At 45.2% G+C, this 25821-nt stretch overlaps 1 protein-coding gene across 1 annotated transcript in view; it reads right to left on the minus strand.

The window, feature by feature from the left end:
* Positions 1-23100, minus strand: part of COG3 (component of oligomeric golgi complex 3) — a 52339-nt gene extending 29239 nt beyond the window's left edge. Inside the window, exons 1-7 of the mRNA XM_060240988.1 lie at positions 22950-23100; positions 18084-18230; positions 15395-15456; positions 9639-9804; positions 7469-7543; positions 3110-3202; positions 1962-2087 (exon numbers count right to left, since the gene is read on the minus strand). Coding sequence (XP_060096971.1) covers positions 1962-2087; positions 3110-3202; positions 7469-7543; positions 9639-9804; positions 15395-15456; positions 18084-18230; positions 22950-23084 — 804 coding nt within the window. The 5' untranslated portion in view covers positions 23085-23100. The remainder of the gene's footprint in view (positions 1-1961; positions 2088-3109; positions 3203-7468; positions 7544-9638; positions 9805-15394; positions 15457-18083; positions 18231-22949) is intronic.
* Positions 23101-25821: the final 2721 nt, after the last annotated feature.

The following is a 25821-nucleotide window of genomic DNA, read 5'->3' on the forward strand; positions in this document are numbered from 1 at the left end:
GAATCCCATTGTATTCCAGGCTTTTCTCCAGCTTCTAACATTTTTGCTTCATTAAGAGAAGCTCATGGAAGCCACACTTGACAACTCTGCAGAGATTTGTTAAACTAGTCAGGTTCCCTGACAACTGGGTCAGAACGGCAGGTGGTGGACTGCATGGTGATGTCCCTGCCTGTCCAGTCCTTCTTATTTCTTCACACTGTCTTGGAGTTCGATAGCATATCCTGGTCTGTATATTCATTTGCTCAAACGTGTATCCAATTGCGGTTGTGCTTTGGCATTTTGCTTGTTGTAACTTTTCACAAGACGCACAGGAGGAAGACTTCAGCAGTGGAACTGTTATCTGGTAGCCGTGGCAACATCTGGCTCTGGCCAGATGACCTTGAGCACCCAAAGAAGACTATGTTATACATCTAACCCTGGGAACCTTAATGGACCGGGGCTGGCTTTAGCCTGTGTACCTTTTTACTCGGTTCTGTTTGTAAATTACTCTATTCTCAGCAATGGCCTCGTGGCACGAAGGTCCATAGCTCTGTATTGACTTCCAGTAAACTTCTGACCATTTTCACATGTGCTGAGTTGACTGGGATCAGTAACTGGCAAAACTTTACAAAAATTTACTAATTAAAATGGTTTTAACTACCCTTGATAGTCTAACAAATTCTGGGCAATCTCAAGGATTGGCTTATTTAAACGTAACTACAGGCATTGTCTTCCAAACAGTGATTTATTGGGCTTTTTTAAAAAAAGTTGCCAATACCCACATCCAAGGTTCCACCAACACAAATCCCCCCTAGGCTGACCCAGAGGTCCTCCTCTCCCTTTCTCTGGCTGACTGCGACAGGCCAGTGCATGAGGATTCTTGGGAGAGCTACAAGCAAACAAACAACAATGCTGGTACTTCATGGGGTGAGTCACGTTGTGAAAGCCACTCTGCTTCCAGTTAGGTCATTTCTTCAGAATCCATCATACAGAACTCTTTTACTTTAAAGGCCAGCGCTCGGCCTGAAAGGCTCAGAGGCTTCCTTTGCACAGGCTCCACATCATCCTAGACAGCCTCATCACAGAGTGCTTCACAATGAGGGTTGAATTACAGAACAGGTGTCCTCAGAGGTTTCAGCCTCCTCAAGGGAATCAGAAGTCTCCCTTGGCTCATGGCAGCCTCTGATACAAATCGGTCTTAAAACACACATCCAGCACTGCCCGGCCTACTGCTAATGTTCTTTCTACCTATTTTCATTCCATATTCATCTAAATTTAATCCAACTTTTCTTGGGATATGTTCTGCATATAAATTAAACAGAGAAGCCTAACACTCTCAAATAACCCAAAGACTGAAGATGTTCCAGGAGAACAGAACGTTGATTATTTAAAGGGGAAAGAAAGAAAGAGAAGAGGCAAAATTAGCCAATTCAAGCCTCTATGAACTTACATAATCCCGGAGGGAGTTTTTTTGCGGGGTGAAGTAGGGTTTCTAAATGCCCCTTTCCTGAAAATTTCTCCTTCATTAGGGATCTGAGACTAACCCAAATGTGTTTTATTAATCCTGCCCTGAAGAACCAGTCAGGGAGATATTTCCAAGCAAAGACATGCAAAATACGTTCATGTCATATTCTGCCCTGTGGCGCAGAGTGGTAAAGCTGCAGTACTGCAGTCAGAGCCCTCTGCTCACAACCTGAGTTCAATCCCAGCGAAAGCTGGTTCAGGTAGCCGGCTCCAGGTTGACTCCGCCTTCCATCCTTCCGAGGTCGGTAAAATGAGAACCCAGCTTGCTGGGGGGGGGGGGTGTAGATGACTGGGGAAGACAATGGCAAACCACCCCATAAAAAGTCTGCCGTGAAAACGTTGTGAAAGCAACGTCACCCCAGAGTCAGAAACGACTGGTGCTTGCACAGGGGACCTTTCCTTTCCACACAAAATGCAGAGCATTCCAAAACCATTCACTGCTGGATTCTCCAACTTACCCTTTTAATCAACTGATTTGTGAGGTTCTGCAATGTATTCACAGTGTACATTTTCATGAGGTGCATAGCTTTAGAAAGGCATTGCTTGAACTTCGTCAAATATACAGGATAATCTCTAAAGTTTGGCTGAAAGAGAAGAAAAGCATTTTATAGAAGAGTCAAGGAAACAAATAAGGATTTGGAAGGGACTTTGTGCTTTGAACAAAACAAGAAGCAGCCCTGGGCAGAGCTCACTAAGACCACCAAAAAAACTTAAATGCATGATTGCATTAAGGGCATGAAGAAAAGAAACATCAGCCATAAGCTTTTTAATCTCAAAGCAGATTTTTTTTTAATAACCAGAATGCTGTTGTTTAAAAAAGAAAAAAGGACTACCCTCCAGAAAGCAAAATGCTATAAGGGGATGATCTCTTGATGTTTTAAAAAAATGTTAATTTATATTCCATCTTTCTCTCCGGTAGGGACCCAAAGCAGCTTACGCCATTCTCCTCCCCTCTGTTTTATTCTCACAACAACTCTGAGAGGTAGGTCAGGCTGAGCTGGTGTGACTGGCCCAAGGCCAGCAAGTGGGGATTCAGCCCTGGGTTTCTCAGATCCTCCTCCAACATGGATGGATGACAACAAACTACCCATCAGGACTCCAGAATTTTGCAGACACACATCTTCAAGCTATTTGTGTCACTGCCCTGCAGGGAGATATTTTATCTAACTTCTGGCAGCTGGTGGTTGTCTTTGGGCAGGAGCAAGAAGTCCATTAGGTTCAAGAAAACAACACACCAGCTGACAGAACTCAGACAAAATCAAGGCACTGAAGAAGACTTCTGAGACCTGCCAACAAAGAATGGACCCAGGGACAAGTGTGGCTTTCCTTAACCTTTCTGGCCACCAGGTTCGCAAAGCAAGAATGGATGAAACACAGGACTGCGTGGACGAAGTAGAAAACAGCAGGAGTCTGGTAGCATCTTAAAAACTAACAAAATTTGTGGCAGGGGAGGAACAGGGATTCACAGAAGTCCTGCCACAAACTTTGTTAGTATTTCAGGTACTACTGGATTCTTGGTCTTTTCTACTGCTGCAGACAGACTAACACAGCTGCCTATCTTAACCTTAATGGAAATAGTGAGAAAACAGAACACAGCACAACTTACATGTGAGGAAATGTACGTAATACAATCATCAAGTTTAGCCAGCATAGGGATAAAGCCTTCGCTGTTAACAGATAACGTTGGGGAATTCAGTTTCTTGGAGAGAGAAGGGGGGGGAGAGACAGAAACTGCATGTTACAAAAGCAGAAATCAAAGATGCAACAGAATAAATCTCCAGGCTGTGCTATACAGCTGCTGCTTTCCAACAGGGGAAAATCCCTGGTATATAATGTATCTTCTACTTATTAAAATAGCTGGGGAAACCAAGAAGGGATTCACTTTAAGCGCAGTGGGTATTTAGTTTGTTCCTAGCTGTGGAAGTTAAATGTTTTGGACAACTGCAGGACTGCTGTGCATTTAAGTTACAACATTTTTCTAATTAAGCTAGAAAGGCAGAATCAATGCAATTGTGGCCACATGCTAAAAACTCTTCTTGCAGAAGTAGAATCTGCTTAATAGGATGCTGTTCCGGAACCAAAGGCAGGATTTTGGATGCATCGCAGGTGACTCTATTACTGCTTATGTTTAGACACTTCATCAGCATCCACTTAAGACAACACTGAGATTTCCGATCCAGCGCTATGAAACCCAACCCTTGTTTACATAAGGAGGCAGAATGGATACTTGGACTGGGAAAAGTACTTCTAGAAGATTAGTTTGACTTAAATGCACTGGAACACAGAGGGAACTGCACTGCATTCAATTGTGGTTTTTCCTTTTAAGTACCAATATTTAGCTAAATATTACAGTGCTTTTAAAGAGACTTATTTACAAATTCATGTCTTTGATGTACAGCTTTAAGACAACCGTCCTACCATACAACTCCCAAAAAAGACGCTGGTGTCCATGGTCACTAGCAAAAAAAAAATCGTGTCATTTGCTTAATTTAAAGTTCATTTCAATAGACTTGAAATCCATCGACAAATTTCCCAAATCCTTATGGAAACTGTTAGCTGCTTCAATTCTATTCACCATTAATTCCTCAGTGGATTATGTCACATATACCCTATCTGAATATTTTTCCTTCCAGATCTTAAAAAGAAACTGAGATTTCTGCTTTACTTCAATGGAAAAGGCCTCATCATTTGCCTTGCAGAAGCACCTGGTTGAGCAGGGAACAGAACGGTTAAAAGGCCTGGAATTGGCTTGTCTGGTTACAAGGACAGTCTTACGTCTGACTGACGGTCTTATGTTTTGCTGGTGCCCTCATCTTTTTGGATTTATGTGACCATAATAAACTCGATAATTTTCATTTAGCAATTATTCAATGGAAAGATAGCTGTTAAGGTAATATGATGGTTCTTTTGGAAAGTATACTTTAAAAAAAGGCTTCCTTGGACATACATAGAAGCATCACTATCACTAATGGAATTATGTGCCTGCCCACTTTTCACAGATTGAGACCTATTTGATCATAGTGCTCTGAAATTATAGCTTTCCAATAATGTCTCATCAAGCAACTAAGAGGATGAGAAGCCAGAAAGATGGAGGGAAATGTCTCTTTTCTTTAGGGATGTGTCTCTATGGGCCTGTGCGTTCTTTTCAATTAATAAACTTATTAGATGGGGCATCTGAAGTACTTGCTGATCCTGCAAATATTTTTTTTCCCCAGAAAGGGTTATAGCACTGTCTCCTTCAAGAGCTACTATGATTTAGCTGAACAGTTTTCATAAATATTGCACTGCTTTCTTAAAATGCCATGTTAAAGTGTCACAACAATATCATGTTTTCAATATCCAGGCTTTTCAAGCTAATATTGTTTAATGAAGACTCAATTAGGGGTTGCATAAAATAGGGGCATCTGGAAACTTGAAGTATATGGATTTCTGTCTGCCACCAGAACACTTATAGGATGTCTGGGATGATACTTATAAAATACTGACTATTTGTATAACAGACAGAGAATAAATCATCAAACATCAGTCCTGGAACACTTAGAAAAAATGGATGTGATTACTAAGAGCCAGCATGAGTTAGTTTGTCATGTCAAACTAACCTGATCTCTTTTTTTGAGAAAATGACTACCTTGCTGGATCAGGGGAATGCTCTAGACATCATTTATCTTGATTTCAGTAAGGTTTCTGATAAGGTTCCACATACTATCCTTGTTGACAAGTTCGTAAAATGTGGTTTGGATCCTGTTACCGTTAGGTGGATCTGTAACTGGTTGACAGATCGCACCCTAAGAGTGCTTGTGAATGGTTCCTCATCCTCTTGGACAGGAGTGACAAGTGGAGTGCCTCAAGGATCTGTCCTGGGACCTGTTTTGTTCAACATCTTTATAAACGATTTGGGTGAAGGAATAGAGGGAATGCTTATTAAATTTGCCAATGCTACCAAATTGGGAGGAGTTGCAAATACAGTAGAAGACAGAAACAGGATACAGGATGACCTTGACAGGTTGGAAAACTGGGCTAAAACCAATAACATGAATTTTTACAGGGATAAATGTAAAGTTCTACATTTCGATAGGAAAAATCCCATGCATGGTTATAGGATGGGGGAGACTTGTCTTAGCAGCAGTATGTGCGAAAAGGATCTAGGGGTCTTAGTGAATCATATCTGGACTGAGGAGGCTCGGCAGTATTGCTGTTGTTAGACCTATCGGCGGCATTCGATATGGTCGACCATCAGCTGCTGACCCGCCGCCTCGCCGACGTAGGAATTCGGGGGCTAGCCTTACAGTGGCTCTCCTCCTTCCTTGTAGGTCAGGGACAAAGGGTGGCAATTGGGGGAGAGGCTTACAATCTCCTATATCTTATCCCCCACAAAAGACATCCTGTGAGGTGGGTGGGGCTGAGAGGGCTCTCACAGCAGCTGCCCTTTCAAGGACAACCTCTGCCAGAGCTAATGGCTAACCCAAGGCCATTCCAGCAGCTGCAAGTGTATGAGTGGGGAATCAAACCTGGTTCTTCCAGATAAGAGTCCGCGCACTTAACCACTACACCAAACTGGCCATGCGCTTAACCACTACTTCAAACTGACTAGATGACCCTGGAGGTCCCTTCCAACTCCATGATTCTAACTGCTTCATTCAACTAGGAATCAGCTGCACTTCGTATTTTTCTTCCCTTCTAGATTCAGTTCTCTTTCTTTTGTATTTGTAAACTGTTTACAAATGGGGCATTTTGAGATATAACTTTTACCCAAACATGAGACACAAAATGTTGGTCAGATGGCACTGTTTTACTCCCATATTATGCCTAGAAATCATTTTTTTGTTAAAGTCTCAGTATAAACAACGAGAAAAAACAGCCCCTTGCAAAGGGAACATGCACACACACCATTACACAAAAAACGAAGTGTGCACGTCCGGGTTCCCCTCTCTGCGAAGCAGCAAAGTTGGAACTGGGAGGGAGACCTGCTCTTTCTTCACACTGCATGAGGGAAAGGGGAATAAAACCATGGCTGGGAGGAGGGGGAGGGGGAGTGGGCAGGGAGAGACACACCTGGTGCTCATGAGAGACTTTTAGAGGCTGCACCATCCCAACATGAGGCTACGAGGATGAGCTCTTCGCAACAGTCAATCCCCACCAGAACTTACCATGCTCTCCTCCCAAAGTCTGTACTACTTTTCTGTTAATTTTCCTGCAAAATTGTGTTTTAGGATCCCAATCAGCAAAACTGAGCCCTGGTCTTTAAAAAGGATATGAAATTCAGGAGAATTTTAAGCTTCCTCAGTGTATCTGACTGTATCTTAGAGGCAGAACAAGACCACTAAATTCTTAAATATACAGGAAATCTGCATTGGCAGAACATCAATGCAGACAGATACTGACAAGCACCCAAACCTGCTGCTGCTCCCTCCTACCCACTTCCTTCCCATCCAGGGTGCCAAGGTGGAAGCATAGTGCTGCTATCCAGGTTTTACCATGTTTTATTCAGTGAGTTTTACCCGCCAATCAGCTAATTGTGGGGTGTGGGCTTTAGATTGCATGGGAGCATGGCACTCAACTGCCCTGCTGGGCACTGAAAGAGACCTGGGGAGGGGAAGGGAGGGAAGAGGAGCTGCAATGGGTAGGGGGAAGGCGAGGGAGGGGTGCTGTGGAGGGGGACAGTGGGCTGGCAGTCTACCTAGGGCGCCATGCACCCTTGGACCGGTGCTGCTCAGAAGTGAAGCTACGAGGTTTTATTTATTACCTGATTATCCCACCCTTCATTCAAGACTGCTTCTTGCCCTCCCCCATTTATCCTCACAGCCACACCCCTGCAAGGTTGGTTCAGCGGGGAGAGTGTGGCAGGTCCCCAGGGCAGGCAGCAAAGCTCCCTGGCAAAGGAGGGATCTGAACCCAAGTCTCCCAGATCCTCTTCTGACAGGCCAACCGTTAGCCCAAGTTCTTGCAGCTTCAACGCCATACTTACTGTGTTGATATTCTCCAGTTCATTAAAATATGACAGTTTCTGTTGGATATTTTCTGCCAATTCCACGAGTTCTGACTGTTCAAGAAGAATGTGACAAAGTTAGAGTCCAATGGCACCCTTAAGACCAACAAAGGATAATTCAGGCTGTGAGCTCTCGAGCGCAAGGACTCAAACTAGCCTGCCCACATATATACAAGGCAGAGGCTGAGCAGCAAATTTGCATACGAGAATACAATAAATGAGAGATGATTGGCAGGAAGCTGGAACCACACTACCCTCCAGCTGGTCTTGAACGGGCCTCCTAAGAGGGAGGACTGACTGGCATTCCGCAGGGGGCTGCATTCTGAGTCAGAAGACTGTCCGGCCCTCCGGTGTTTCCTGGCTTTGTGCCCCGCCCCCATCACTACAATCTCATTAAATCATGGCAGAAACAAGAAAACTGCCTTTCCTGCACACTGAGGGACCTGCTGTGGCTTCCCTTTCCCAGGCGGAGGATCTAGTGATGCGGGAGGCCCTCGCCCATTTTCCTGCCCCTAGAAAAGAAACGAGATCTTCAGCGGGGAGGCTGCTGGCTGGCCAACTCCCTGCTCTGATGGGGAACCAAGTGCGGGAAGAGCCACATTCCATGGAAGTAACTGGGTTGACTAATTGGTGTCTTCAGCCTTCCCTGCCCCTGCTTGGAGACTGGAGGGGGGAGGGAGCCAGGAGAATGCAGGAACATGGAGAGCTTCCCCCTTGGCACCATCAACATAACCCCCCCCCCCCCCGACCAGTCCTGTGAAGGTCTGGGAGAAGCAACCCCGGTATCTGCCCCCATGAAAGCCAAGCCAAAAGACTCCAGAACTGCCTCTGAATTTATTTTTGTCTGGGGGACAAATTAACCCCTTTACTATCTGCTCTCCTTTCCTGCTGATGAGGCTGGCAACTGCCCGGAGGCAAAGTCATCTGTGCCCCTTTAATACGAGTTTGATAGGATGTTATTTATTTCCAGGGGCAAGAAACGCTTCAGCTGCGCCTTCCCACAGATTAACCCTCTACTGAAAGAGACAGAACAGTTCCCTCTATACCTGCTGGCAAACTTAACTGCTGACCAAGAAGCAGAAGGAAAACCCCCCACAGAGTCCAGCTTGTTACCATTCTTCATTCCTCCCTTCCCCCACATGCCATGCAATGCCTCTTTCAACAGCAACCCCACCAATGGCTTTAAGATGCAGCTTCATCAGAGGGTCCCAACTGTATTCTTAATTGTACCCCACCAATAGCTTTAAGATGCAGGTTTTTCAGAGGGTCCCAAGAGTATTCTTAATTGTGCTTCTTATGCCATTCAAGGTTTGGTTTGGTCTGGGTGCCAAGTTCAAGTCCTTCCCATTTCCTCCACAGAGAGCTCAGTGTGACTTACCAGCCTACTCTTTCTGCAGCACTTGGGGACATTCAAAGTGCTACATGGACCTTATCTTGCTATTAATCTTCTGATAACCCTATAAGTTAGGCCAGTACTGATACTACCATACTGCAGATGGGAAGTGGGAGCTGAGGGAATGATCCGGCATGCAAGTTCAGGAATCCCCAACCTTTTTGAGCCTGTGGGCACCTTTGGAATTCAGGATTGGGGGCACAGCCACAAAATGGAACCAGTCACACAATGGCTGCCATAACTTATCTTATGAAGGTCTTATGCTGAGGAGGCAGTTGCTGGCAAAGCAATTATTATTTTGTTAAGAAAAAATCTGAAATCTCCAATGGCCAATCAGAAGCCTTGCTGGGCAAAACCCCCTAGTGATCCTGCCCATTTTCTAAAACCACCTGGCAGGGACCAGAACAGGTGCTGGTGGGCAGCGTGGCACCACGTTGGGAGCCCCTTGCTCTAGTGAGAACGCGGGAGAGCAACTTTCTAATTCACAGCTTGGGCTCTTAGCCACTGCATCACATGAGCTCCTCCTGCAGCACAATTCTCTTGCTTGGTGGTTTCAAACTTCAGTGTCTGCACAGATCAATATCAGAGCTCTTTAAAAATTCCAGCAGACCTCTGAAGACAGAACCAGAAAACTACAATTTGCTGGGCTGCTCAACTGGCATTGAGGAATTTTGAGTGCCTAGCCAAGCACAGACCCAACACATTGGGCTCAGATCCTCACAAAGGAGAAACTTCTCCAGCCTCCCTGGAAGTTACCTGCTCCTTCAGCAGCTGTTCACAGGCCTCGTGTAGCGTCCCTGTTTTGGTCGACACAAAGAGGTATTGCTTTTGCAACAACGCCAAGTGCTCAAGAGCGCTGTTCACGTCACTCAAGATGGCATCACACTGCTCTTCAAATCCCAACAAATAAGCCCTCATCTGTCTAGAGAAAAGGAAGATAAAATGCAGACAAAAGGGCTACAAGTGTAATGCAGAATGGAAGCAGACAAGGATCTCTGTGCTGGAGCCATGTGCAAATGTACAGGGCAGATGTCATCCTGACATCTGTATCGATGCTCTGTTCCACTCCTTTCCACATGGCTCCCACAAAGGATAAAGAAATTGGAATTGCTGCTCTCCAAGTGGGCTCACAGCTGCCTTTTGCATGCTGGAGAGGGGGTCTCCACTACAAGAGCAATAGGAGGTGTGAAGAGAGAAGTGCAACAGATTGATTCAAGGAAGTGATGCCAACCTTTTCACATCTACCCTTATTTATGCCACAGAATTAGCTTTCTGTATTGTAAACTGCTGTAGGCACCAGTTGTGCAATAGTCATGCAATGGTCACTTCCAGGCTTGATTACTGTAACTCGCTTTATGCAGGCTTCCCCTTGAAACTGATCCGGAAGCTCCAGCTAGTGCACAGTGTGACAGCATGCCTGCTGACTGTGATGTCTGTGGGGGCACAAGCCAATTGCACTGGCTACCAATTAAGTGGCGGATCCATGGTACTGATCTTTAAAGTCCTCTGCAGCCTAGGACTGACATATCTGAGGAACTGTCTCTCCCCATATGTGCCCTGGAGAACCTCATGCTCAGTGGACTGGTTGTCCCTGGCCAAAGGACATCCGCTTAGCCTCAACCAGGGCCAGGGCTCTTCTGCCCTGGCCCCAGCCTGGTGGAATATGTTCCCTTCTGAGATCAGGGCCCCAGAGGATCTATTTCAGTTCTGCAGGGCCTATTGTCAGCTTGTATACATTGAAGTTTACTTTATTACCTGCACTGTTTATTTACTGCTAACTAACCCCATGCCTTTTGCTGTACTAACCCCAGTATTGTAGAGGAATGTGATGGCCGGGAGGGGGGAGCCAAGGTGCCAAAAGGCCTTTTGAAGTGCAAAACATCTAGCCGGTTCCCAGGCGCCTAGCAGAGACGAGCAAGGCCACAGCAGGGGAGGAGAGACAGTTTATGTAGGTGGGAGATAACAGATAGGCGCCCTGGCTATCCTCAACAGAGGAGCCCCAGTTTTATTATGGGAAATGATTTAAAACCCCTATGCTTTGATGTGTATCCTTATATGCTCATGCTTGCACCCCTCTCGTTATTAGTATCAATGAACCTGCGTAGTGAAATGCATTGCTGTAATCAATAAAAGGAAACTTTGTTTTCAACAAAGCTAAGCCTGTTCATTGTTGAAACTTCAATGCCCCTTCGCTGACACCTATAAAATGGAGTTGTTCTGCCAGGCCTTTGGTTGATCATACAAAAGTGGCAACACAGTCTGTAGCAGAAAACAACCACCACTGTGTTCAAAACCCACCATAAAAATATATACAAAATAATTCTTAGTCTATATTAATTTCAAAGAAACTACAAAAGATACAGATACAAAAGATATAACACATACCTACTCAATTTTTCTTTTTGACATCAACTAAGACCACAATTAAATTTCCAATAGCTCAATACCATTTCATTGCACCAATTCCTTACATAAGAAGTTACAGGTGTTACTAATCAACTTCTTAAAGATCTTATATCAATTCCACATTTTCTTTGTTTACTAGCTGTTACCCTTTACACAACAGATTGGCTCTTCGAGGAAGCCTTGTATGCGAAACGTGATCCAAGTTGACGGGCACGAAAAGGGAACATCACCTTTGGAGCCAGGATTTATAAGAAATTTGGATACCACACAGGACTAAACAAGAAGAGAGAAGGACTGGACATTCTCTGGACATTGATATATTGTGGACCCTTTCCTTTTGTGAAACTTTTTGATATGTTGTGTATTTGGTATTATTTGAAATTAATATAGACTTTATTTTGTATATATATTTTATGATGGGTTTTGTACACAGTGGTGGTTTTCAGGCCTTCGGTTGAGGCAGTGAATGCCCAGTTATTAGGCCTCCCTTGATGAAGTTTTCCAACTGTATGCGGCCCAGACTAGTAAGAGCTCCATCTGGTTTATGGCCCAGTAGCTTCCAGCAATTTAGGACTGCTGTACTCCCTAATCTATTGTGTTACCTGTTTAAAATGTTTAATCATTTATCCTTCAATGATTTTATAGTATTATTGTTGTGACCCGCCCTGATACTGCTTGGGGGGAGGGCAAAGTAGAAACTGATAAATAAATAATAGTGACAAGGGGGGGTAGAAATGTGTTCAGTAGATAAGCAGTTGCGGCTGCTGCTGAAGCCCTGGCATGGAGGGGAGGGGAGGGGAGGGGAGGGGAGGGGAGGGGAGGGGAGAGGAGAGGAGAGGAGAGGAGAGGAGAGGAGAGGAGAGGAGAGGAGAGGAGAGGAGAGGAGAGGAGAGGAGAGGAGAGGAGAGGAGAGGAGAGGAGAGGAGAGGAGAGGAGAGGAGAGCCCTTCCTGAAGGCATCCCCTGCAGATATAAGAAGTAGCAAATCTAGAGAAGAGGCTCAGGTGAACACACAAAGAAAAGCTTCCCATGTAAGCAGCAGCAAAGCAGCGACAGAATGCAGCAACATGTTATTCTAAAGGTTGTCAAAAGACTTCAAGCCCAAATTGCCAAACCAGGGCAGGAGTATTTTGGGGGGAGAGCGGGGGGCTGGCCAAGTGAGACAACAACCCAAAAAGGCTGCAGCATGAGTTCTCACACCTCAGGGTAGTCCTGCCACGAGTCCCCTTCTACTATCCAGACAGCCAGGACAAAAGTCAAGAAAATCAGCCTTGCAGAGAGGCAAGTTTCACAAACGATTGCTCTGGTCAGTGTAGCTAGGGAGGGCTAAAATACTGGATTCAGACTGAAGCCTCCTGAATTCAAGAACTCCCAGGTTGAGATGGCAGAGAATTCTGAAGGCTCATCAAGAGACAGGCAGAGAAGACTGACAGGGACTGCAGAGCTGAGAGACAGACTGCCTCCCATCAAGTGTTTACACACAAACACCTCCTTATTCCTTACTCTTTCAGCCAGTGCTGAAAGAACTGCACTGGCTACCTGTTGTGTTCCGAGTTTGCTTCAAGGTGTTGGTATCGACCTTTAAAGCCCTTTATGGTCAGGGACCTGCCTATCTACGGGACCGCCTTTCTCCACATATTCCCCAGAGAGCACTGTGTTCAGGGGCAAAAAACTTACTGTCCGCCCCCGGACCAAAAGAAGCCAGGTTATGTGTGACAAGATCTAGGGCTTTTTCGGTGGCAGCACCAGAAGTTTGGAATACCCTTCCGGAAGCCATAAGGGCCCTGTGGGATCTGTCTGCGTTCCGCAGGGCCTGTAAGACCGAATTGTTCAAGCAGGCCTTCGATGCTTGACAGAAAGAGGGCTGCCACCGGACATCACGTAGAATGCTGGTGATCACTGTTTGGAATTCAATGCCGCCTATATTGTACGGATGCAGCACTATAGAATGGTTTTAAAAATTATAACATTTTTTTTTTAATTGAAATATGTAAATTATGGTTTTATATGTTTTATTGGTTTAACTGTATTGACATGATGTTGTGAGCCGCCCTGAGTCCGCTTGCGGAGAGGGCGGGATATAAGTTGAACGTAATAAATAAATAAATAAATAATATCATCTAGGTGTCCTTCCTTCTCCTCCTCCAACTTCAAGTAAAGCTTAGTTTCCAAGTGGAAGAGAAATAAAGAATGGATGGCAAGAAGCAACTGCAATAGCCTCTTCAACCTCCTCTGCCTATCTCTGGAGAAGCTGTCCAAAGTCTCAGTAAGAATCTGGCTTCTGTAAGCATAACAGAATGCTGTGGCCAGAGGGTTGACTCATATCATCCCTGGCTTCCAGTTTGCTTCTGGGCTCAATGCAAAGTGCTGGCATTGACTTTTAAAGCCCTGGACCGCCTCCTCCGACAGAAACCTACCCACTCCCTCCAGTCTCCCCCAGTGGCTTCCCTCTTCTGAGGCTATACAGGAGGCAGCCTGGGAGAGGACCTTCTCTGTCATGGCACCACAACTCTCAACTCCCACCCCAGGAAGCCTTTGTCTGTTGCTCTTTATCACATCTCTCATAAGGAGGAGGAGACCTTTATATTTTGTCTGGCATACCCCCAATAACTGTACTGGCCCTCCTTCTAGCCCCGCATGTTTATGTGTTTTTAACTGAACTCTTAAAAATATTTTAATTTTAACAGTTTTATATATATAATTATTTTAACAGTGTTTTTAATTGTTTAAATGTTCACCACCTTGTAGATCCTGAATGGGTGGAAAGGCAGCATAAAAACAAATATTTTACAGAAATTTAGAATGCAGCGGGGGGAAAACAGGGAGATGAATGGAAATTTGGGGGCAAATGAAATATATGCAGTATGCTCCTACTGAGCTAAAGCAATAAAATAATCTTCAGCAACATAAGGTGCAGCATTTATTCAAGAAATACAAGAATGGCTGTGCAGAATCTAGCATGGAATGCTTATGGATAAGGGAAGGCTGGTCTCAAGGAGATTTTAGCAGGGAACAGTCTACATTTAGTGGAATTTGCATAACTGGACAGAGCAAAAGAAGATGTGGTTAAATCACTGTATCTGTATGCATACAAATGGTGTATATTGTGCAGATAGTAAATACTGGTTTTTCATCATTAAAGACAAACATGTATAACTTAGTTACCATATAAAATTGTACCATTTGGTATGCTTAAAGAAGTATAAACGCCTTAATTTCCTAAAATCAAAATTACAAATATATTTATACTAAAAAGAGAGTTGCAAAACATGGCATTCTCTGCTAGCTTAGCACACATTTTTGCTTCTGCTATTTGAGAGTAAGAAAAGAGTAAGAAGGCCTTCACCTCCCAAATATAGCCAGGCTCTCCCAGACCTAAGGTTGGAATTCAAGATTCAAGGATTCAAGGAGAGCTTTCTGATATGCTTTAGAACGACTAAGTCCTTCCATAGGGCAGAGGGTAGAAGAATACGTTCATTTGAACCTATCTATTGAGTTCAGTATTTAACTTCATGGACACCAATTTGCTTTGCAGACTTGGGAGAAGTCATACTTAAGAGCAGCTAGGAGCAGCATTTGCCTGGTAGCCAAACCAGTTAAGAGCCGATTTCATTTCCTGACTTCATCCACTGCACAAGAATTACTCCAAAGACACCTTCCCTCAGCCAAAGTACTGCAGAAGTTTTTCTTTTAGATTTTCAGACTCTATCCAAAAAGTAAAATCAAGCATTAGGGTTTGTAGAATCTTTCGGGCTCAAGTGCCGTGTTCTACTGGAGAAAGTTTTTCTTCCAGACGTTTCGTTCTCAGCTGCGGAGAACATCCTCAGCTGAGAACGAAACGTCTGGAAGAAAAACTTTCTCCAGTAGAACACGGCACTAGAGCCCGAAAGATTCTACAAACCCTAATGATGTTGCCAGCCGTGAAAACCTGAAATCTTTGATAAAATCAAGCAGATTGCCAGTGGTCTAAAACAAAGCACAGAAATGTCCAGTCCTCCTCTATAATAAACAAGCAGCACAATAATACAGATATAGACAAAGGTTCATAAAGGATGCTTTGCAACATTGTCGTTAAGCAACATTGTCGTTAAACCAAAGGGCATGTACCTGTACTTGGCTCCTTCATCTTTATCCATCTGGGTCTGGAGCTGAGCAAACCAAGAGAAAAACTAGAGCAAAGAAAGTGAGAGAGTTCAGTTCATGATAACAACATTTAAAAACTCTGTTAAGTCATGTTTTTTCAAACTTCAGTGCAGCTCTGTCAGAAGCCGCCCCCCCCCCCCCCCCCAACCATCCACAAGACAGAAAAATCAGGGGTGAAGATACAGGCAGACAGCTAAGCAAAAGTCAGGTCAGGTAAGAAGGAGTGAATGTGCGGCCTGGAGAGGAAGGGGGATTTCAGCAACTGATTGTGAGGGGAGGGGTCGGCCACTTATTGGCTCACTTAATGCCCTAGAAGCTACTTGCCCACCTAGAACATCTTTCAAGTGTTGTAAAGAAAGAAGTCTAAGAGTAGTTCCATTACCTTACAGCCGTCTGCTGGAGCACTTCCCCTCCAGAACTAGAACCTAAGAACAGCCTTCCTGGAGCAGATCAGTGAGGGTCCATCTAGTCCAGCATCCTATTTCACACAGTGGCCAACCACCTCCTTTGGAAGTTCCTCTAGAAACTGCTGGAAAAGTGACACATAATCCTGCTGCTCCAGTAAGATTGTGGTACTTCAGCCCCTACAAGACATTCTAGGCAACCTCCTGCAGAATCCAAGCAGTCACGGTTAATGTGCTGAATTTTAACCTCACTCTAACTTTTTGATTTTGGTCGCCAGGATCTTGCACAAAGGGAATTCAGCTCTAAAACAGTGATTCCTGCACAGCAGTCTGACCAGTCCACAAGCTCAGGATGCAGGTTCTAGGAGGCCCCATTTTCCTACAAGGCATCTCAAGGGCATGGGAAAGATAAACATAACCCTCCACTGCCGCCAGTGAAAATGCTCCAACCTGACCTGCCACTTACCCTCTGGAATCTCAGCTGCAGGGCTGGGACAGCCACCAATAGGCCTGCCAAATACTGTCGCTGACTACTCATATTTAACCACAATAAAATAGTCCATCGTCAAAAGTGCCCCCTGTACAAGCAGCAATCCAAAAGGAGTGCATCGTCATACACCAAGACAACAACAGCAGGGGTGAGGGACTTCTGAGGAGTAAAGATTGCATACATGGAAGCACCCCCTGATCCTTCCAGAGAGCCCCTGCCTTCTTCCACAATTGAACTGCATTCCTATTGGCCATGTGATATAACTAAATGAAAACAGGGACATGGGATCCAGCAAGAAAACGTGAAGCAAATACACAGTCATCAGACAGCTATAGATCTAGGGCTCCCAGCTAGCCAGAATGTTCACCTCTTGGCTAACTGCCAGAACTGGCAAGATATAAACAGCAGAAAAAAGCCCCAACCAAACAGTTTTTGCTATTGATGTGCATGTTTCCAAATATGCATACAAACTAAGATATCAAGTAGGTCTGGGAACAATTTTGAATATGAAATACATATATGTGCCTTTAATGTTTCAGGCCAGAGCATGCACACAGAAGAGCTGTTCACAGGCAAAAGTGAACACACAGACATCTGTTTGGAAGAAAGAACCAACCTATGTTCATTCTACACATGAAATTGGGGAACAGGCTCTGGATAAACAGACAGTTTCAATCACATATTCAGCTGTACACACACTGAAGGTAACATGAAAATTACTCAGCACCCATATAAAGAAACACCAGGCATACTTATGTTAGCCCCATACTGCTTAAGAACGTAAGAGAAGACATGTTGGATCATGCCAATGGCCCATCCAGTTCAACACTCTGTGTCACACAAGGGCCCAAACCCATCAGGATGTCCACCAGTGGGCCAGAACTCCAAAAGCCCTCCCACTGTTGCCCCCCAAGCACCAAGAATACAGAGCATCACTGCCCCAGTCAGAGAGTTCCATCTATACCCTGTGGCTAAAAGCCACTGATGGACCTTTGCTCCATATGTTTATCCAGTCCCCTTTTGAAGCTCTTTATGCCTGCAGCAATAAATTCTGTGAGTTCATCTCTTAATATAAAAGAACCATAGAGGTGGCTGGCCCCATCATATAGGGCGCATTCTGCAGGATAGCTAGTATGTACACACTGCTCTCAGATGCATTCAGACAAGCCAATAAATTTAGAGTAGAATCTTGACATCTCCCTCTCTGGCTGAGCGCATGCCTCCCATTGGCCCATGCCTCATGCAGCAACGAAGTCCTTGGGGCCGCTGAAACCATTGCTTGCTGGCAGCAGATTTCACAGTCACTGGGTAGGTGAAGCAGCACCCTTCACTAAAGGGCTTTGCTCTTAGCCTCGTGTCTCAGAAACTGCTTTCCTCTTTGGGGAGGAAGACCTCTGCCTTGGGACAAACAGCGTTAGGTGCAAGGATGTCAACTAGCAAAAGGCAACCAAGGTCACAAGCACCTGGAAAGTCAGAATACAGATGAGTCAACTGCTTCTGCTTCAGGAAAAGGGGACCTCCACGTCCTAACAAGGTGCTCTAAAAAGTTTCTGGAAGGGATTGGACTCTCTTTGACAATAACCCATTGTGTAATTCTCTGTTCTTTGCTACTGCTCTAACAATGAATGCTTCGCTATTTTTTAACCAGTCAAATGACAATCCTTCTACATGGGGAAGTGGAATAAATTCCTAAAAGTCCATTTTAGCACTTTTTGCCTTGGGATAAACTCTCAGAGTGAATGTCATAACTATTACTCACCTGCTGTGCTGTTTCAATTCTTTCATTTTCCATTCCCAAAGCGGAGAAGCCTTTCACAAGGATGTCTTCTGTGGATTCCGGCACTGTGGCTGCCAGTGTTACAGTCAGGGACGGCTGTCCCAAGCTGCTCAAATCTTCAATGGGGAGCTGTTCACAAAGAGATCAGTTAATTAGTTGACCTACTGAGCAGTTTTAGCAAAAAACGACTGGCTTTTTCAACTTATTTTCCAGCTATAACATTTTGCACATATTTATTCAAAGCCAGTTCGCAAACAGTGCTGGTTGTCAGTAAGTTGTGAACAACCACTAGAGACTCAAGACAGCCATCCCTTTTTAGACAACTGGAAGAGCTGTAGCCATGGCTTCACCACAAACTCTATAAAGACGCTCTGTTTCAACTTAATATTGCACAAACCAAAATAATACATGCTGCACTGGATTCTGCAGTTGTTCATCCTATTAAACATTCCTGGCTAAGGCAGAAACATGACTTATTATTTATTTATGTGAGGCGGAATCAATTAGGAGCAGAAACCTGATAACAAAAGAGGCATTCAGCAGCACCACTTAGGAGAGGACCCTTCTGACAATAATGTCAGTGTAGAAGGTGCAAAATGAAACACATGCATTTCTGGTGCTCTCACATAGCTGCACAGCAACCATCAAATGCACAACAAGCCCTGAGAATTCTGACACTCTAAGGATACAGAGACGTGATATACATCGTAGCATCATCAATCACATCCTTTAGTGACTGCTCTAAACACTAGAAGGCTCACAACCAGCTCAGACACAGCATCAAACCACACTTCAGCATGGCATGAATGAGCCTTGGATTTGCAGCCCCCCCCCCTTTCTTGCAGCATGCTGCAAGTCCCTCCCTCCTCATAGTTAGCCATTGTTTACTACTATAGCCAAACCGGCAAGTCATGACACGACGACCGACTACTGAATACTGTATACTGTATACTGAATTTGTATCTGAAGCTGAATAGAGTGTAGCTCCACGACCGCTGTCTGTTTTAATGATGTATAGTTATAACAAATGTTTGATTTTAATTATATATTATGAAATGTTAATTTTAAAGTGTAATTTTATATTTTTATGTTAGTTTTATATATGTTGTAAGCCGCCCTGAGCCACTCGGTGGGAAGGGCGGGATATAAATCCCAGATAAATAAAATAAATAAATAAAATACTCAGCGCATCCAATATAACAGCTTTGTAACAGCACAGCAATCTGAATGGCTCAGCTCCAAAGATGTAACTTCCACACACCCTCTCTTGGAAAAGGTGGGAGGGAGGGGCTTGCCAACACAAAATGGAGTAATCTGCAGCACACAAAAATATTTAAGTCACAAGCAGCAGTACTGCAGTCCTAAGCTCTGCTCACGTCACAACCTAAGTTCGATCCCTGGCGGAAGCTGGGTTTTCAGGTAGCTGGCTTGAGTTTGACTCAGCCTTCCATCCTTCCGAGGTCGGTCAAATGAGCCCCCAGCTTGCTGAGGGGAAAGTGTAGATGACTGGGAATGGCAAACCACCCCATAAAGAGTCTGCTGTGAAAACATTGTGAAAGCAACATCACCCCAGAGTCGGAAATGACTGGTGCTTGCACATGGGACCTTTCCTTTCCAAAGAGAGGAGGGACAATCTAGGCTCCATGTTGACAAAATACAGGGGGTTCACTGCTATACTTTCCCCAGTATTCCCAAAAGACACACCTCTCAAGGTGATGTAGGCTTTTTATTTATTGGAGGGGAATGAAGGGATGGAGTTGGCTTCAGTGGTCATGTCTCATGTATTCTTCAGAACATAACAAAACTTAGAACAGATTCAGGTGGGTAGCCATGTTGGTGTGAAGCAACAGAACATTGAGTCCAGTAGCATAAGACCAACAAAGTTTAATTCTGGGTAGAAGCTGAAGCTCAAATACCTTGGCCACCAAATGAGAAGGGAGAACTCACTGGAGAAGATCCTGATGTTGGGAAAGACAGAAGGCAAAAGAAGTAGGGGACTGCAAAAGATGAGATGGCTGGACAGCATTACTGATTTCACAAAACACGAATTTGAGCAGACTTCGGAGGATGGTGGAGGACAGGAGGGCCTGGCATGACTTTGCCCATGGGGTCGCAAAGAGTCGGACTCGACTGTGAGACTGAACAGAAGCTTCCACGTGCATGCAAGGAGCTGGGTATGTTTAGCCTGGAGAGGAGATGACTGAGAGGTGAGACGATCACCATCTTCAAGTACCTGAAGGGCTGTCATGGTGCAAATTGTTTTCTGTTGCCCCAGGAGGTTAGACCACAAGCAATGTGTTGAAATTAAACTGATAGTTTCCAGATAAGCATTAGGACTTCCTCAGTGGAACAGGCTTCCTTGGGAGGTGGTGGGCTCTCTGATCCTTGGAGATTTTTAAGCAGAGGCTAGATATCCATCTGACATCAGTGCCGATTCTGTGAATTAGGCAGATCATGAGAGGAATGGCAGGAAGGGTTGCATCAGTGCTCAGTTTCTGTGGCCTTTTCTTACATGCCCAGGGAAATGCTAATTGACATTTTTGAGTCAGTCAGCAATTTTTCTCCAAGGCCTGGGATCCTGGAGGTTTTTGCCCTTTTCTAGGCATGGAGCAGTGGTCACTGGGGATGTGTGTGTGTGGGGGGGGGGGGGGGAAGTATTTGTGAATTTCCTGCACTGAGCAGGGGGTTGGACTAGGTGACCCTGGATATCCATTCCAACTCTATGATTCTATGAAGTGCATCCAACCAAGTTTAATTTTTTAATTTAACCAAGTTTTGTGTGAAAACTTATACCCATTATTAACCTTTATTGGTCTGAAAGGTGCCACTGGATTCAAACTTAGAACACAAAAAGTTTCATTAATAGAGAGCACCAAAGCAATTTTCTCCAGGCAGTTTGGCCACAGATCCTGAAGGACTTTTTGCCATCTTCTGGGCATGGAGCAGGGGACATTGAGAGGTGAGGAGGTAGTTGTGAAATTCCTGCTTGCTGCGGGGAGCTGGACTAGATGACCCTGGAGGTCCCTTCCAACTATATGATTCTGCGATTCTTAATCAGAATTTTGAATAGAAGTGGGGGGGGGGGAATAACTTTATTACCATCTTTCCATCATCTTTATAGTTTGCCAGAACCAGTTTCATTATTGATGTCATGCCACACAATGAAGAAGCAGAGTGCTGAAGTGCTCAGAAAGTCACACTAGGCAGGGAGAGCCAACCTATGGTGACTCCAGTGGGGTTTTCAAGGCAAGAGATGAACAGAGATGTCTGGCCATTGCCAGCCTCTGTGTAGTGACCCTGGACTTCCTTGATAGTCTCCCACCCAAAGACTGACCAGGACTGGCCCTGCTTTTATTTTTTGAGATCCAACAAGATTGGGTTAGCCTGGGCCATCTACGCTAGGGCATGCATCAGGAAGTAGCAGCACAGTATTTAACATGCAGTCAATAAAAAAGGTTCAGTGTTATCAGCCCATAAAACACCTTTTGTTCTGCAGTTCCTGTTACAACAGTGATATCATCCAGCAGCTAAACACAACACTGAAAAACTTGCAGAGACCAGTTCTGAGCCAAAAGAGCAGCAGTTTTGCATTCACTCTGAGACTACCAATGGGATCCAGTGATTCTCATCTGTAGCACCCCAGAGCAGCCTTTCCCCACATGCAATGCTTTAGGACAGCTACAGAAAAGAGTAAGAATCCAACAACACCTTAAAGACTAACAAATTTGTAGCTTCCGTGAGTCACTTCTTCAGATAACAGCAGCTCTAACTTTCTGAAGTGGGCCCCTTTTCTAAATTACTACCTTTTTCAAAAATAACACTATGCTACTTCTTAATCTAAAACACTAGAATGTTGCATATTTGTTAACTGTGAGGATAGGTGAAAGTGAGAAATGGAGCAATTTGTAAAAAGCCACCCAAGTTGCTTGCAACTGGATTAAGTGAAACGTACTTATTTAATTCAGAGTTCAAGTGCAAGTACTGAAGGCTGCAATAGTGCACAGACAAGAGGCCGAGCTGTCCATCTGCCCTCCTATCAAGGGTTGCCAACTCCTGGCTGGGAAATTCCTGGAGCTTTGGGGTTACAGTCTGGGAGAGCAAGGTTTCAATATGAGACAATATACTCATCAGAGTACAGTACCAAAGAGTCCACCATCCAAAGCTGCCCTTTCCTCCAGGGGAAATGTAATGTGAGGATCAGCTGCTATTCCAGGAGATCTCCAGGCCCCACCTGGACGCTGGCAACCCCATCTTCTGCGCAGGGGTATCAAACTCATTTGCTATGTCAGACATAAATGACATACATGAGGCTTTGTTGAGCTAGGCCATGTCGGGTTGGGCCGAGCCATGTTAGGTGGGGCCATGTGTGTACCTATTTAAGATTAGGTAGCAGAGATACAAAATTTATAAAGAACACAGACAAAAACAATTAAATATTTTTTTTAAAAAAAACATAAAACATGCTTAAAATGTTAACACTTGTTGGTCTTAAAGGTGCTTTCTTTGTATTTCTCCCAATGGGATCCAGGGAACGGGGCAAAGGAAGCTCTGGTTCTTTCCTTCTTCCCCAGGAGACCAGGAGGGGGAGGAGCCTCAACCAATAGAGGGAAGAGAGGCTTGACTCATTGAGCGGGCCTGGCAAAGCAAGCTCTCCCTCCCCAAGGGAGGAGCCTCAGCCAACAGAGAAAACTGAGGCTTTGCTCTGTGATGGAGCAAGCCTTGCAAAGCAAGCTGTGATGCAGAAGGAAGCAAGAGGGGGAGAAGGGAGCAGAGGGCAGCCAGCTGCTGGGGGGCCTGATAGGAACTGCATGTTTGACGGCCCCACACCCGCCAGGGCCGGCGTCTCACCTCGGGCGGCGCGGGCGGGCAGAGGAAGGCCTGGCGCAGCTCCCCCACGGAGTCGCCCTGCCGCTCGCTGAGAGGCGCCAGCTGCCGCTCCCACAGGCCCAGCCGCTCCCGCATCTCGCCCGGCAGCTCCGCCATCCTCAGCCGCCGGAACCAGACCGCCTCCCGGCCGCGGACGGGAAACAAGAGTGCACCGCGCGGCCACCACTTCCGGCCCTGGGCGGAAGTGGCTGGCACAGGAAGTGAGGTCGCGTGACGCTCAGGGCGCGACTCGGGAGGGGGAGGGGGAGGGGTTGCCAACAGGCCTGGACCTCAGCTGGCCCCGTCTGGGGAACTCCGGCATGACCTGTGGGGCCTCTAAGGCCGAACGCTCATCCCAGCATGAAAGGTGGGTCTGAAGCAGCAGAACGAAGCAGGAGTCAAGGAGCACCTTTAAGACCAACAAGCTTCTAGTCAGAATTGTGTGCATGCACAAAATTTCCCACGTTAATGCAACGCAGATCAAAGGTTTTCTGATTTTGTTAATTTTACTATTCTGCTATTGGATTTTAACCTTGTACCACCAGCTATATGTAGCTCTGCTTACCGTACCTCATTCCTCGTCTGAAGAAGTGTGCCTGCACACGAAAGCTTACGTTCTGAATAAGTTTGTTGGTTGCAACAGAATAAAGTTAGAGTCCAGTAACACCTTTAAGACCCACAAAGTTTGATTCAGAGTATATAAGCTTTTGTATGTACACCCACAGTTCTTCAGATATAGTGAAATGGAAGAAAAGCATTCAGACTCATAGACGTGGTTGAGAAAAAAACAAATTAGCATATAACAGGATGTAGACATTTTGAAATAAATGTACACACAAAAACTTACACCTTGAATCAAACTTTGTGGGTCTTAAAGGTGCTACTGGACCCTAACTTTATCCCCCAGGAAGGATTAAACTTCACTGGTCTTCAAGGTGCCCAGCTAGACTCAAACTTTATTCTGATGCTTCAGACCTACACCTGAAGCTGTGGGTCTGGAGATTTGGGAGTGGAGCCTTGGTGGGAGTGTGGGGCTGGAGGAGAGAAGAGATCTCAGTGGGTTACAGTGCTCGAGAGGGCCCCACCCCTCCAAAGCAGCCATTTCCTCCAGGGGAACCAGCTATCATTCCAAGAGATCTCCAAGCCTCACACAGAAGTTAGGAACCTTCAGTCCCTTGTTCCCAGAGGACACTGTCACAACCTGAACTGGGTTCATGAAAAATGAAGGAGCTCCAGGGCAACTCTTGTTTCCTGTCCTCTGTGTGAAATCGAATTGGCTTTTGAAATTAGGGATTCCAGCCTCCAGGTGGGACTTGGGGCTCTCTCAGAATGACAGCTCCTCTCCAGACTGTGGACATCAGCTGCCCTGGAGAAAATGGGTGCTTTGGAGGGTGGACTGCATGACATTGTATCCCACTGATATTCCTGACCTCCCCAGGCTCGACCTTGCAGTCTCCAGGAGTTTCCAGACTGGATATTGCAACGCTACCCCCGCATCCCTCACTGGTGGCTGGGGAGAAAAGACAACCCTACTTGTGGTCTGCATTAAAATCATTTTAATTGTTTGGCCCCATAATATCCTTTTTTGAATCGAAAGACATTTTTTAAAAATAAATTCTACAAAAAGAAATTTCCCTGAGTATTTTCTGTTAAATATGTTGTTTTATGTCTAGCAAAAGGTAAACAATCTTCTCCCCTCCCATTAAAATTCTTTGGTCAATTTTTCCTTAGTTTTATCAAGGGTGCAACCCCACTGAAGTTTCCCGTGTGATAAAAGTATAATTTATCTTGTCCTAGTCTTTGCCAGGAAACCATGTTTATGACGATCTCTGTTTCATCCAAATGTTCTTTATTCTCTTCTTTTCAGTTCCTCCTCTTTTAAGGCACCCATTTCTCCTTACAGTCTCAGAGCTTTTCTTTGGGTCTCGTTGGAATCTTTACCCTGGTCTTGTTCTTCCTGCTCATGAACTTTTCTTTCCAAATTTCTCTCTTTGGGGGGTATCTGCTGCACATGGCATTGCTTTTGGCTGACGCTCTAAGAATCTCTCAGTTTTCTGTGGCCACCAGAGAGAGTAGGGCATCACCATCAAAGCCATCCCTCGGTTTCTTCTCCTGTTGCTCAAATTATGAAGGGCAGGGGCTGAGAGTGGGGGAGATTGCCCACTGCCACAAAGCAATCTGGAGATCGTGATCCGAAGCCTGCCAGCCAATGAGAGGTGTGCCGAGGACCCTCCCATGTCGTGAAGACACTCAGTCCCTGCCAACACCCTGTTCCCACACTTCACAGAGAAAACAGCAAAGTGAAGCCCAAAGGAACAACAGCACTCACTGCTGTGGGGAGAATCAAGAGTATGAAATCTCCATACTCAGATCATGTTTGGCAACAGCCATCCATCTTCCCCTTCCTGCAGGTAGGCAAATGGTTCTCTCTGGAAATACATCTTCTGTTCTCTTGACCTCATTGTGTATTTTATGGCCCTCTTCCCTGAGAAACAGCTGTCAGATCCCAGAAATTGATGCCAGCTCCTCAGGAGGTAGATAATTAACTAGTTCCTTGCCAGTTTCCTTGACTTGTGGAAGTAGAATGGTGGAAGGCAAGCAAAAATCAATATTCTCATCATGGCCCTATCTGTGGATGCTTAAATCCATAGATTTGAGTGACAAACAAATCAGACAAACCTTTTTACAAATCTGAGAAAAGCAAACTTTTTCTGGCTGCTAGGAGGGGGAGAGAGAGAGCTGAAGATGGGGGAGGGGGAGCAGATAAAGATAGGTTGGCTGGAGGATGGGAAGGAAGCAAGAAAGGTTTCAGGAAAGGGACAATGGAGGTAATGGAGAAGGGAGATCCCACCCA

Source organism: Heteronotia binoei, chromosome 6 (genome assembly GCF_032191835.1).
Source record: "Heteronotia binoei isolate CCM8104 ecotype False Entrance Well chromosome 6, APGP_CSIRO_Hbin_v1, whole genome shotgun sequence".
Lineage (NCBI taxonomy): Eukaryota > Metazoa > Chordata > Lepidosauria > Squamata > Gekkonidae > Heteronotia > Heteronotia binoei.